We start from the raw sequence: 15,473 nt of genomic DNA, 5'->3' as shown, positions 1-15,473 counted from the left end.
AAAGTAGATGCCAGCAGCTTGGAATAAGATCACTTTAAGAAATGTTTCAACACAAATACTCCTGTGAAATAGAGAACAATCTTATGTGGAACAAAACATGGATATCAATGACTCAGAAGAGTCAAGCTTTAACGGCAAAGTTTTAAGAACCTCAGCTTAATTAACCTTCACTTATTTTGCTCATATTTTGCTTTTTACTTAGGTGCAAGAGTAATAGATAAAACCCCCTTTTCCCCCCTAAAAAATGTCTAAAAGTCTTTCAGGAAGAATGAAATTAAAACTCAAAGGGATATAAGAAAGAAAGAACTGCCATAGTTTAATGTGCAGATTATTTTTCCTTAGTGGTACGTGAGAAATGTTGTGCTTTGTGATCACAGACATCTTAGATTTGCTAAAACAGGTTACTTAGCACGTGATAGCATGCCGAGGATGTGCCATACTGTGCCAGGCGCTGGGGCTATAATGATGAGCAAGTATGATCTGTTCCAAATCTCACATTGCTTCCAGCCTCCAGTCTTGATGCTGGGCTGAAAGCTTAGACTACGTAGTACATAGGGAGCCCCCAGGGGGTTTTAAGAGCAGGAATGATGTGATGAGATATGTGTTGAAGGAACTTAGCTCTCTCGATGATATACAGGCTGCAGGGCAGGAAAGGAGACTGGTGGTTCAGGGACTAGTTAGAAAGATCTTGAAATCGTTTGTGTGAGATATAATGAGGGCCTGAATTAAGGCACGGCCACAGGCAGAGAAAGAAAGAGGATTTAAGCAACATGATTCCCAATGCTCAGAGTTCTTGATCAAAGAAAACCAGCAGACAATTTAAACTGCCTTCACGCTGATGGAAATTCAGGATAGTATTCGAGAGCTATTTAATCACCAAACAGATTTTTCACTTTGAAAGCGGTGTGTACACTTTGGCCTTAAATCACCCAACACCAAGGACAAGGCACTGTGGTGAGCCCTAGGAAAACAAAGAATTGAGTCTTCCCAGGTGAAGGGGAGAGAGATTAACAGATGATGTGATTACCCCAGTGTGTGGTGTGCAGAAATAGAGAACTAAGGGAGGCAGTGGGAGAGCTCAAAGGGGAAGCACTGGCCAGAGGTGGGAATCATCTCCAAGGGGGAGTCACATGGGACCAGACGCTTGTAGAAGCAGTACAAAGAGCCCACAAGGTAGGCATTGCAAGAAAGAGGGTTCTGGGTGGAGGTAAGCCCATGTAAAAACAGAGCTGAGAAAGAGCAAAGCATATAGAGAGTAATTTTCAATATATAGACATGCTTACTGACAGTGGTGAGAAACAAGGGGGCCTTTAACCCAAGGGACCTTACATCACATTAAAGTGTTTCAATTTCACTCTAGAGCACTATAGACCCACTAAAGGATTGCCGATATTTCCACTGAAATAGGCCTTTGAAAAATTTTAGGACTCTAAATTGGATTACATATAAAATCAACCCTAAAAAGAGTTTTCAGCAAGTTACAAAATAAATGATAAAATACAAGGGAAGAGATGACTAGTAAGTCCTATTAAAGTATGCAATTAATTTAAAATGCTTCTGGGGCGCCCGGATGGCTCAATTGGTTGCGCGGCCAACTTGGGCTCAGGTCATGATCTCACAGCTCCTGAGTTCAAGCCCTGCCTCGGGCTCTGTGCTGACAGCTCAGAGCCTGAAGCCTGCTTCAGATTCTGTGTCTCCCTCTCTCTCTTCCCCTCTCCTGCTCACACTCTGCCTCTCTCTCTCTCTCTCTCTCAAAAATAAACATTAAAAATTTTTTAAATAAAATAAAATAAAATAAAATGCTTCTGAAAAAGCAAAGTGCTGGGAGCAGTAAACTGCTGACCAATTTAAAATCCTGTTTCTTTACACATCCAATTTCAAGGAATGGGTGGCTCTGTTTTCAGAATTATTCCATGATGCACTTTGATGTAATGGAAAAGGTGTCCATAGATACTGAGCGGTCTAAAGATCCTTTTTTGTAAAGACAGCAACATATGGGAAATTTTCCCAGTTTATTCAAAGTTTCTCTCATATTTCTACACATAGTATGCCTAAGGATATAAAATAAAAATGATTATTTTAACATCACCATGTTGGTTTATGATCATGTTTACAGAAAAGATTTAAAAATAGTGCTGTTTTTGAGTTCAGACTTAATGGATTTCACAAATTTAAGAAACTAGAAAGCCATATAAAATTTAGCTAATATCATCTTCTCTTTTGGATATATGTTTGGCATCCATGTTTTATCATTTTAATTTTTTTTTTCAACATTTATTTATTTTTGTGACAGAGAGAGACAGAGCATGAACGGGGGAGGGAGACACAGAATCGGAAACAGGCTCCAGGCTCTGAGCCATCAGCCCAGAGCCCGACGCGGGGCTCGAACTCACGGACCGCGAGATCGTGACCTGGCTGAAGTCGGACGCTTAACCGACTGCGCCACCCAGGCGCCCCCATGTTTTATCATTTTAAAGTTACCATCAAAGAATGAATGAAGTTCATTTGTCCTGAGTCTTTGATTACACACATGACCTTCTGAAAAAGAACTATCAAATGCTGATGGAGTCAGAGACAAGACCACGGTTTGTGTGCTTCACGCAAAAAACTGTTTTGAAATACGTGGCAGACTTTGGGGCCCCGAACTGTGTTCACAGCAGGCATCTAGTCCCGTGTACTCCCCTGCCTCACATAATCTCATGTCCTCATGTGGTTTTAGCTACTCACTGCTTGAGCATTGCAGCAGCCTTCCTGATGGTATCAACCACATTTGTTATTTTCACGTGCGAGTCCATTTCACCCACTAACCTGTATAACTCTGAAGAACAAGAATCGTATTTTCTTCATGTTGGAATCTTTTTGTAACAAAAAGTCAAATGCCTTGCCAAAAAGAAGCTAAAAAAATCTATGTTGAAGTAAATTATAGATGCGTACAATACTTAACAATTTTTATTGCTAGTCTCAATAGATAGTAGCATTTCTAGAAAACAAAATTTCGTACTATATAAACTTTGTTTCTTAGTGACATTTTAAATTGTTTTTTAATGTTTATTTTTGAGAGAAAGAGCACAAGCAGGGGAAGGGCAGGGAGAAAGGGAGACACAGAATCCAAAGCAGGCTCCAGGCTCTGTGCTGACAGCACAGACACAGGGCTCAAACCCATGAACCGTGAGATCATGACCTGAGCCAAAGTCGGACGCTTAACCAACTGAGCCACCCAGTCACCCCTCTTAGTGCTATTTCTGAATCATTAATGCTCCCACCAGCATACGTCAAACATCATCAGAAGCAACATTTGAAAAACAAGAAAAACCATCCTATTCTGAATTAAAAATAATTTTCAGACAAATTGCTTTCATACTGGGGGGCACCTGGATGGCTCAGTTGGTTAAGTGTCTGACTTGGGCTCAGGTTCGGCTCAGGTCATGAACTCACTGTTCGTGAGTTCGAGCCCTGCATCAGGCTCTGTGTTGACAGCTCAGAGCCTAGAATCTGCTTCGAATTCTGTGTCTCCCTCTCTCTCTCTGTTCCTCCCCCGCTCACATTCTGCCTCCCTCTCTCTCAAAATTAAATAAAGATTTAAAAAATTAAAAAAAAAACCCAAACTTGCTTTGAAGTGAATGATTATGTGTACAAACTTTCTCAAAATGTCAAAATTATAAGAACAAATCCTTGATTCTAAATAGTACATATTTAAAGAATGACATGTTTACTGGACATGTTTACTTCAACATGTTTTCTGGATACGTTTTTGTTTCCAAGTGAGTCGAATTCATCTGTATAACTAAAATACATATTTGCATTACAGCCAGCATATACACTTGTAAGATTTCCGATATTATGCGCTCTGAGGCAGCCCTAGACTCCAGATGGCCCAGAATAGAATGTTCAGAGTATCAGAGTATCAATGTCAAAACTAACATTCTCAGATGATTGTATTCTTGTCATCCCCAAGAACACACACACACACACACACACACACACACACACATAATACTAAACCCTGAGTGAATAAACACAATGTAAATTCTTTTTCAGACATTTAAGATGTGAATGGAGTTAGGCTCCACATCTCTAGCTTTGATGGGTCCCACAGGAGCACAAAGAATGTGTTACCTTCTCTCTCATTTCCCAATTCCTGATGGAACCAGTTCTCACTATCTTTGCTGCTTTCCAGAATACTGCCAGATAAGCAAACTTGCTTTAATTCTAGAAGCAGGAAAAGTTAAACAACCCAATGAGCTGCTTGTTCTTGAGAAATAAGAAAATGGAATTTTCTGAGGCACAAAGGAGAAACACTCATCATTGGGAAAAAAAAAGAAAAAAAAATCCCTCTCAGAGCTCTATTAAATAGAAATACAAAAATATTTATGGAATAATTCTCCTAAGCTCACGAGGTACCAAGATGGCTTAGCGATGTCTATATGAAATACTGGTTGGTGCCACAGGAGGTGTGGGACTTTGTTATATAAACTGTTGCATCAGCCATGGGAAGGATATTCTTATAGAGAATATCCCCAGCAATGTGTTTATCTCAGAGCTTCCTGTCCTTGTTTATTGTTTTGATTGCTTTTGTTTCTCCTTTCCAATCCAAAGTTGAGGACTGCAATGATTTAGTGCATCTTTCTCCTATGAGTAAAGTTTAACATTACATGGACATTTCCTAATTTTTACATTTCCTAAGTCCTTCTGGTTCTCTTCAAGGAATCTAAACTTAAGATACTACATGCAGTCAAACATGATGATATCAATTATAGTCTTAAAAGTGATGGGAGCATTGAAATGTGCACTTGGGATGTGGCCAAGCATGATTTTTATCAAGTAATCACTAATAAATTACAGTATTATGAGGAATGCCTTCATAATCACACCTTAGCTTTGTGTGATTATCTCACTATCATCCCCAAGCTCATCTCACTATCAGGTGTCTATTTCAAACACTTAAAACAACTGATCATTCACTTATTCAAACATCCATCATAACATAAATAAATTATGGCATATCCATCCATCCATATTATATAGAATGCAAAGCTGAGCTATAATTACACTGGCCTGGAGTACACATCACTCTACTGTGATAGGTAATTTAGTAAAATACCAAATTTCAGAGTAATGTTCATTGTATATTGTTATTTTTATTTAAAATATGTATGCATGTGGGAGAGTACACAGGTGTTGTTTAAGTCTGAAGAAAAATGTGGAAGGATATTCTTCACTGCCAGGAGAGTATTACTTAAAAAGGGGATGCAACATAATTTTTTCCTTATACATGTATATAGTGTTTTATTTATATGAATAAGAACATGTTTTGTAAGTGTGACTTACTAATGAAGAAAGTGCAAGGAGAATTTTTAAAAATTAATCTTGGGCTGAATATGTTCTAACTTTTCAAATTTATTAATTACCAAGCTACTATTGACCCTATTGCTACATTTACTAGTTGTGTAATGTTGGGATATGTATTTACTCTTTTTATACCTCAGTATACTGATCACTACAATAGTAATTATTACACCAATCTCACAGAAGTGGCTGTGATAACTGCTGATACACAGAAAGCACAGAATGTTCACTTGTATTAAACAGTAACTGTCATCTTCTAATATAAGTGGTGGTGTATCTGGGGCTATTTCTAAAGAAATAATTTGCTAAAGTTTCTGGAAGACACCACTGGTTTTGTGACTAAAGCATGTTCTGTGTAACTACCTGCTTTTTGGCTCAGAACTTTGGATAGTTTTCCTCATTTAAATGTTGGCGGAAGGAAGGCAAGAACTGCAAGTATTTCTCATTATTAAACAAAGAGTCAAAAGTGATCAAAGGGATATCATCTGCTGTAGCGGGTTAATTCTTAATTAGGAAAGTTTAACTTCTAAAATTTCTTTTTAATTCAAGCAAAATCTATGTGCTTTTAATTAAGTTTCCAGATGATTGTGGTTTTCTAGCTTCCAAGATGCAAATTCATGGTCAACTATAAATATCAACCAGGCAGCAGAATGCTAATTAAGTAATCTAGTTAAACACTTGACTTTCAAAAATTATGTCCTTTTCCCAACCTACCCCCTTGCAAACTTCATATAAGAAGAAAGAAAAAGCTTTAATTATTTCAAATAATGTAAGATAATTTTGATACTTGAATAATGTTAAAATATCAATACTGTTGACTGCATCTTAGTGAAATAAAGAAAAAGAAAATGCAGTCTTATAGCAAAAGGAGAATTTATTATTATTATTATTATTATTATTATTATTATTATTAGTGAGTAAAGGGAATTTAGTTTAGTTCTGAGGGTGGGAGATGAGTTTCTGCACGTCTACGATATCCAATATTCTAAAAGATCCCATGGAGCAGCTGGGTGGCTCAGTCGGTTAAGCGTCTGACTTCTTCTCAGGTCATGATCTCATAGTTTGTGGGTTCGAGCCCCACGTCAGGCTCTGTGCTGACAGCTCAAAGCCTGGAGCCTGCTTCAGATTCTGTGTCTCCCTCTCTCTATACCCCTCCCTGGCTCGCACTCTGTCTCTCTCTCTCTCAAAAATAAATAAACATTAAAAAAATTTTTTAAAGATCACATAGGCATCCACCACTGCCCAGAAACAACTGAAAAGCAAGAATATCCAATTGATTTCTATGTTGCTACACCTACTCCATTTTGTTCATTTAAAACAGAAAGTGCTCAGAAGGCTATTATTCTCAGAGAAATGTAAATAAAACTTTTCACGTAATTTTCACTTTTTCAAGTAATCATTTAAAAATGATTTTAAATAATGTAGCAAGCTCAATACAACATACTGAAATATATAATAAGTGCTTACAATAGTTTTAATGTAAAGTAAAATGCATGATGATCTCCCCATGCCATTTAAATCATTTAAAGCATACAGTAAGAGGTGTTAGTAACTGGTGACGCCGAGATAAAAACAGGAGAAATATCATTTAAAAATTACAAAGCATTATGGTTTTGAAAGGGATCAGATGTAATGGATATAGCAAACCAAGCAGGTCAGAAAGGTTTTCTATAGTACCTATGCCTTTGGCAGGCTGCCTTGTTCTTGGTCCCATTTCACCAGGAAAAAAATGGCTACAGAAATCCATATGTTTGCTCCCATAAGCACAAAGATTTGATTTCCCACTTGCACAGAAATCAGAGATCAATTTGATAATGGAACTAGGAAATGTTTCTGCATAATAACAGAGGAAGTAACAACAGACAAAGCTGGTAGATCCCACCTACCCTGGGCTGTTTTTGTCCTTCGTCATTTCTGTGCAGGTGAGCAGGCAACCTTATAGCTGTGTGGGAGCCCAGTCTGATCTGATAAGTGTTCTGTTACCTGGCACTTGATGTCTCACAAGCTCCACCCACACCTCCACCAAGGGCCAGTGGTTGGGGGAGGAGCCAGTATGCAGAAAAGCATCCGAGGAAAAAGGGACCCTAAAGTCCACACAGCAAGCTGTTATCCCCCATATAGAAAATGCCGTTTAGTAAGTACAAGGAAGCCGGGTGTTAAATGCAGTTGTTCTTTACTCATTTATGTGAGAAATATGCTTCTATGAGTGTGTTTTTCTTTATAGCATATAATTTAAACCATACAATAAGAAATATTAGTCAATGATAGGGAGCAGTAAGGTGAAATTTCCTTGTAGCATACAAAGAAAACACAGAAACAATTTAGAGATAGTAGCAATATCAGACTTTTAACCACCAAAGAATAACGTTGATGTCTACACCATTCTCATTATAATTCACTCACTGCATTCTTACTAAGTGCTAGGCATTGTGCTAAGTGCTTTAAATGCATTACTTAATTAATCTCAGTGGCCTGTGAGGTAGGTACTACTCATATTTTCATTTAACAGAAGGAAGAATGGAATATTTAGCAAGTTGAGGAACTTGCTTAAGGTCAAATAACTAGTAATTGGCAGAGATGGGATTTGAACTCTGCGTTTTAAGACTCCTAAGACTGACTTCCTGACCATTTTATCATATTTCCCTCACATTATTACATTACTTTCAGTAGATCCCTCATGCCACCAGAACGCTCTTCCTGGTTATTAAAAGAAAAATACTTAGATAAGATATATTTAGTGATTTAATGTGAAGCATTACAACAGATAAGCCTCATTACTGTTGAATTAATACCCTCAAAAGGCTTTAAATGCCTTTAAAGAAATATTTAACCTTTTTTTTTTAATTTTTTTTTTAACGTTTATTATTTTTGGGACAGAGAGAGACAGAGCATGAACGGGGGAGGGGCAGAGAGAGAGGGAGACACAGAATCGGAAACAGGCTCCAGGCTCTGAGCCATCAGCCCAGAGCCTGACGCGGGGCTCGAACTCATGGAGTGCGAGATCGTGACCTGGCTGAAGTCGGACGCTTAACCGACTGCGCCACCCAGGCGCCCCGAAATATTTAACCTTTAATGTGTTTTCAAAATCTGGGGTGTAGATGATAAAATAATAAAAGTCTGCAACTCATCACCAAAAAAAAAAAAAAACAAACCCAAAACAAATAATTCAATTAAAAAATGGACAGAAGACATGAACAGAGATTTCTCCAAAGGAGACCTACAGATGGCCAGCAGATACATGAAAAGATACTCAACATCACTCATCATCAGGGAAGCACACATCAAAACCACAACAGGATATCACCCCCCACCTGTCATAATGACTAGAATCAAAAACATAAGAGACTCTTAACTACAGAGAATAAACTGAGGGTTGCTGGAGGGGTGCTGGGTAGGGGGATGAGCTAAACGGGTGATTGGCATTAAGGAGGGCACTTGTGATGGTCACTGAGTGTTATATGTTAGTGATGAATCATTAAATTCTACTCCTGAAACCAATACTACACAGTATGTTAACTAACTTGAATTTAATAAAATCTTGGGGGCGCCTGGGTGGCTCAGTTGGTTAAGTGTCCAACTTCAGCTCAGGTCATGATCTCGCAGTTTGTGAGTTCAGGCCCTGCATCAGGTTCTGTGCTGACAGCATGGAGCCTGGAGCCTGCTTCAGCTTCTGTGTCTCCCTCTTTCTGCCCCTCCTCCACTCACTCTCTCTCTCTCTCAAAAATAAACATTAATTTTTTAATAAAATCTCGTTTTAATAAAATAAATACACACACACAAGAAACAACAAGTATTGGCGAGGATGTGGAGAAAAAGGAATTCTGAAATGTTGGTGGGAATACAAACTTGTGCAACCAGTATGGAAAACAGCATGGAAATTCCTCAAAAAATTAGAAATAGAATTACCATATGATCCAGTAATTTCACTACTGAATATATACCCAAAGAATATGAAAACACTAGTTCTGAAAGATACATGCACCTCTATGTTTATTGCTGCATTATTTAAAATAGCCAAAATATGAAAGCAACCCAAGTATCCATCAACAGATAAATGGATAAAGATGATAATGGTATGTATACAATGGAATATTACTCATCCATAAAAAATAATGAAATCTTGCCATTTCCAACAGCAATGGGATGGATCAAGAGGGTATAATGAACTAAGTATATGTATATACTTATGAGGGTATATATGGGTATATGAAGTATATGAAAATATATGAAATAAGTCTGTAAGAGAAAGACAAATACCATATAATTTCACTCATATGCTGAATTTAAAAAAAACAAAACAAACCAAGAAAAAAAAAAAGACAAACAACAAAAACAGACTCTTGGGGTGCCTGGGTGGCTCAGTTGGTTAAGCATCCAACTTCAGCTCAGGTCATGATCTCACAGCTTGTGAGTTCAAGCCCTGCATCTGGCTCTGTGCAGCTTGGAGGCTGGAGCCTGTTTCAGATTCTGTGTCTCCCTCTCTCTCTGCCCCTCCTCTAACTCTCTCTCTCTCTCTCTCTCTCTCTCTCTCTCTCTCTCAAAAACAAATAAAACATTAAAAAAAATTTAAAAAGCAAGACTCTTAAATATAGAGAACTTGTGGTTAGCAGAAGGGAGGTCAGGGGGCAGGGCATTGTGTGACATAGATGAAGGGGATTAAGAGTTCACTTAATGTGATGAGCACTGAGTAACTTATAGAATCGGTGAAACAATATAACATTGTACGTTGACTATACTGAATTTATTTATTTATTTATTTAGCTATACTGAATTTTTAAAAAAATAATTACAATAAAGAAATAAAGTTGAAATGTGGAAGTACAGTAAAAACATTAAGGCACAGATAGAGCAAATATGAAAGCCAGATAATAAGATTCAAGATTCAAGCAGTGTAATGGGAAACAAAGATCCTTTCACACCTGAATAGGACTGACAAATCAAGGCAGTACGTCTCAGTATTTAAACAATGATCATAGTCATGACCCTGAGTTATCAATATTTCTAAAGTCAGGAAAACGTGCCATACTTTTTAAAAAGCTGTCCTTCAAAGTTATTTTAAAAGTTATTTGTGCTAAGCTGATCATTCTCATGAAGGTATAAATTCCCTTAAGAGTTTTTAAAAGCCCTCAGAACCTTCAATATAATGGATTCTCTTCACATGTTTGTTAAACAAATTAAAGGAGTGTATATGTAAAATCTGGAAAACTCTGAGACAGACAAAACATTAGAATTAGTGACATCCCTGCATTACCACTTAGGAGCAATCATTTGTTGAACTCCTTCTATAAGCTAGTAACTTTGCATATGCCATTACTAATAAACAACAACACAGAAAAAAATAAATACTGGTATCCCTATTTTACAGATAAGGAAACTGAGATGTTGAAAATTTATGTAACTTACCCAAGTTCACAAAACACGTAATTAGCAGAGCCAGGATTCTAACTCAGAGTGCTTGATCCCAAAGCCTGGGATATCAATATCTATGTATTAAATTAATTTCAGAATCAGTTTTATTTGATTTTATTTCAATTTTAAATATTATCCACATGTGCTTAATCTTTGCAACATGGTCTAATATTTATATCTTCATAAAAGACAGGGAGATAAAATGTGTTTTAAATTCCATTTCATAGAGGATTACCAAAACTAGAATGGTTTTTATCAGTTGAAAATAAAAAGTAATCAAGTCTGGTTAAAAATATTCTGTAAACATGGTCCTTAGATGTAAGGACCAGCATCATCACAAATACAAGGAGCAGAAAGAGTAAAACATAGGTCATTTAAAGGATAGGTTGGAGTGGAATGAAAACAGATTTCTTACACCAAAAATCATTGCAAAAATTCAGTTTCTAAGTGGAGAAGCCCCCTAGGAGTTCAGGGAAGCATGAAATAGGATAGCCCCAGGGCATTTCCACACTTTGACTGGTGAAGAGAAGCAGAAATGAGAGCAGTGTCTTCAGACTACAGACCAATCTGTTAGGGAGCCACATTTGCACACAACCAGGGGTCCTCCTTGCTGACTTCTGGAAGGCTAGAGTGAAGGGGAGATGAGCCACCTCTCATCACACTCCTACTTTTCACTCTCATCCATCTGCTCAGACTGGAGAAGCAAACTGTCACAAAGCCAACCTCCTTTTCACAGCCTAGGAAGAAAGGCCTCTGTCTGCTTCCCTCTGCACACGCTGGGGTTTGAAAATTATGCCCTGACTGTGATCTGTCTTGTTAATGCTTCTATTCACCAGCACCCCTACCCCACAAGAAGTTAAGGCCAACTTGCTCGTAATGTAGGACCTAACCTGGTGCCACAAAACGATCTGGTTTTGCCACTCTACTTCAGGAGGAGCTGTTTTCACTGCCCTTTAAGAGAAGAACAGGAGTAAGATATCTCTTGCCAAGTGCAGAAATTTTCCTAAGGCTTTGCAATCTGAACAGTGCTAAGCTGTGAACTAATTAGCATGGGTGTCCTTTTATTTCTTTCCTGAACATTTTTAATCAGGTAAAATCTGCATAAGTAGACATCTAGAGTAAACTTCAAAGGTAAGAAAAAAAGTCTAAAAAAGGTAACAGACGCTGGGCATAGATGGAAATCAAGGAGGATGTCCAAGGATGTCTTTGGCAAAAACGGGGGGAGTGTGCATAGGAGACAGGCATGGCAATAAGGCTGGTATTATTTCAGCACAAGCTGGATGTGGTGCCATCTGGGGTGCTGCCTTGAAACATGACCTAGTTAATAATGAGTACTTCCCAAACTATGGGCACGTGGCTGCTAGCTTCAGTGCCCTGCAGATGGATTCGCTGGCACTATGGAAACGCTAATGTTTGGACAGACTCTTGGAATTTAGCAGTTGGGCCTCATGATACTTTTCACAACCACATCGTTAGTTTGTCTTACCATGATTCAGAGTTCACCCTTCTTGGGTATTTAGTGCCTAAATAAGCCTCTTAAATGACTACAGACTTGTCACCAGCCTGTGAAGTTCTACTAGAAATAAAATAGGTGAGATTGGGCTGTTCTGTCCAATGTGCTACGAGGTTCTTTAATAACAGGAAAGCAGGTGGATATTATCAGAACTGCTTCAGTAGTTGCGATTTAATTCCCTACAAATAAAAGCCTCTGTTGGCAGACTCATTAGACGAAGGATTTAAAAACATCAGAAAAAGAACTCTCCTTGAATTCCTAATGCCTATTGCCCAAGGTCGTATCTAATGTATTTTATGCTTGTTCTTAAATGTGATTTATATTAAATTCTCTCAATGCTAACATTCTGTATGGTGTGTATAGATGGTGGGGATGTGTGTGTGTGTGTGTGTGTGTGTGTGTACACATAAAGTTTCTACAAAAATTTTGGAATTAAATTTTTGAGATGGTAAGTTCCTTTTTAAAAACTCAAACAAGGATTGGGAAGCCTGGGTGGCTCAGTTGGTTAAGCGTCTGGCTTCAGCTCAGGTCATGATTTTGCAGTTCACAACCTCAAGCCCTGCATCAGGCTCTGTGCTGACAGCTCAGAGCCTGGAGCCTGCTTCGAATTCTGTCTCCTTCTCTCTCTGCCCCTCCCCTGCTGTCTGTCTGTATCTCTCTCTCTCAAAAATAAATAAACTATATTTATTTAAACTAAGATCAGCTATAAAAATACACAACGTTAACAGTCATACTTGGAAATGGTATGAGTTGGGAAGGTGTTAGTTATTTTTATACATTTAACCTGAGGATAATAATTGATGGAAGGGTTGCCTGGGTGGCTCAGTTGGTTGAGTGTCTGACTCTTGATTGCAGCTCAGGTCACGATCCCAGAGTCATGGGATCAAGCCCCACATTGGGTTCCACACTAAGTGTAAAGCCTGCTTAAGATTCTCTCTCCCTCTCCATCTCCCTCTCCCTCCCTCCCTCCCTCCCTCTCTCTCTCTCCCTTTCTTTCTCTCCCCCGTCCTTGCCTCTCTCCCCTGCTCACTCTCTCTCTCTAAAAAAAATAATAACTGATGAAAAAACATGGATCATTTGGTTAACATACTGTACTGGTATTTTGATTTCAATGTAGCACTACTTTATATTTTGATATGTTTTCCTAAGATGAAACATAAACCTTGATTTTATTACTATTATTTTAAAATTCCAAGTCTTTTCAATATATTTAACTGCCTTGGGGTGCCTGGGTGGCCCAGTCAGTTGAGGGTCCAACTCTTGATTTCAGTTCAGGTCATGATCTCAGGGTTGTGGGATCAAGCCCCACCTCAGGTTCTGTGCTGGAAATGCAGCCTGCTTGGAATTCTCTCTCTCCCCCCCTCTCTCTGCCCCCCTGACTCACATGTGCATGCACTCTAATAAAATACACACACACACAAACACACACACACACACACACACACACACACACACACTTAACTGTCTATATCAAAAGAGTTAATAACTATAAACCAAATCCAATACCTTCCTAAAAGGAAATAGAGGAGAGTAGAAACTTTGGACAGTAACCTATTCATCAGGAGTCTGATATTTTTCATATGTATGTACAGGCCTAAGGTAAAATTTACCAATCAAATTGTAATGAGTTGGAAGTTATTTTACCATCTAGTACAGAAAGAAATGAAAATCTCTTTTTATTCTTAACTATACACCTGTAATCGTTCATTAGTAAAATCAGCAGTGCTTTCATCATGTAAGGAAAAGAAAATCACATTTTCATTAAAGATTGTGCCGATTGCCCTATGATATTTATTAGTACTAAGGACAGTTGTGCAGTGGTACCTAGGACATCCCTGAGCACAGCTGCCCAGGAAATGCTGCACACTTTTCTTCAGAGCAGAACCTATTCTACCGTAGTTTCTAGGTGTGGGTGAAGGTGTAGGAATAAACCAATCAATTATAAATCTGTAATATCTAGACAACACTCTGGAGTTTGAAAACTGTTCTTCACTTTGGAAACTACCAATGCAGTTCCACTGACGAAGTGCACCACTATCAGTCCCCTCAATGGAAGAGACAGCAGATATTTTCTCCATTTTACTGAAGCTGAAATAAAAAGTCAATAGAGTGAAATTTTATTCATGTCTCCAAATGATAATTGGCCACAATAAAACCTCACTTATTCAGCAACTTCAACTATCCAGAACTCAGAGGCTGATTTACAAATTCACAAATTCTCAAAGACTTTATCCACAGGAGTGTTCTGTGTGCAGAACTTAATAAGAACTGTACCTATAATAGAACAGATCAATGAAATCAGGAACTGGTTCCTTAAAAAAAAATTAATAAAATTGTAAACTTCTAGCAGGACTTACAAAATGAAAAAGAGACAAAGAGACAGAGAGATCCTAAATAGGTAAAATCACAAATGAGAGACGAGAAATAACAACCAACACCACAGAAATACAACCAATTATAAGAGAATATTATGAAAAACTATATGCCAACAAACTGGACAACCTAGAAGAAATAGATGAATTCTTAGAATATAAATAACCAAAACTGAAACAGGAAGAAATAGACAACTTGAACAGACTGATAACCAGCAAAGAAATTGAATGAGTAATCAAAACACTCCCAACAAATAAAAGGTGAGGACCAGATGGTTTCACAGGCAAATTCTAAAAATTTAGAGAAAAGTTAATACCTTTTCTTCTCAAACTATTCCAAAAAATAGAAAAGGAAGAAAAACTTCCAAATTCATTCTATGAGGCCAGCATTACCCTGATATCAAAACCTAGATAAAGACATCACTAAAAAAGAGGACCATAAGACCAATATCCCCGATGACCACAGATGGAAAAATCCTTAGCAAAAGATTAGCAAATTGAATCCAAAAACACATTAAAAAAAATCATTCACCACCATCAAGCGGGATTTATTCCTGGGCTACAAAGTTGTTTCAGTGTTTGCAAATCAATCAACATGATGGATCACACTAAGAAAAGAAAGGATAAGAACCATATGATCATTTCAATCGATACAGAAAAAGCATTTGACAAAGTATAACATCCATTCGTGATAAAAATCCTCAACAAAGTTAAGTTTAGAGGGAACATACTTCAACATAATAAAGGCCATATTTGAAAAACTCATAGCTGACATCATCCTACATGGGGAAAAACTGAGAGCTTTTCCTCTAAGGTCAGGAACACAACAGGTA

General features: G+C 37.9%; 1 protein-coding gene across 4 annotated transcripts in view; it reads right to left on the bottom strand.

Annotated features, from left to right (window-relative positions):
* The window catches only part of OXR1 (oxidation resistance 1), a 464,297-nt gene that overhangs the window by 285,838 nt on the left and 162,986 nt on the right, over window positions 1-15,473 (bottom strand). For 2 of the 4 annotated variants that reach the window (XM_040494232.1, XM_040494236.1), the window contains exon 1: window positions 7,233-7,273. The exons of the other annotated variants lie outside the window; for them this stretch is intronic. In XM_040494232.1, the coding sequence (XP_040350166.1) occupies window positions 7,233-7,258 (26 nt within the window). In that variant the 5' untranslated portion in view covers window positions 7,259-7,273. Of the gene's footprint in view, window positions 1-7,232; window positions 7,274-15,473 lie in introns of those variants that run through there. 4 annotated transcript variants of the gene reach the window in all.

The sequence above is a fragment of the Herpailurus yagouaroundi genome, unplaced genomic scaffold, assembly GCF_014898765.1.
Source record: "Herpailurus yagouaroundi ecotype Mexico unplaced genomic scaffold, PumYag 186, whole genome shotgun sequence".
NCBI classification, from domain to species: Eukaryota; Metazoa; Chordata; class Mammalia; order Carnivora; family Felidae; genus Herpailurus; species Herpailurus yagouaroundi.
Note: the sequence above shows the minus strand (reverse complement) of the source record. Positions and strands in the feature narration are given on the sequence as shown.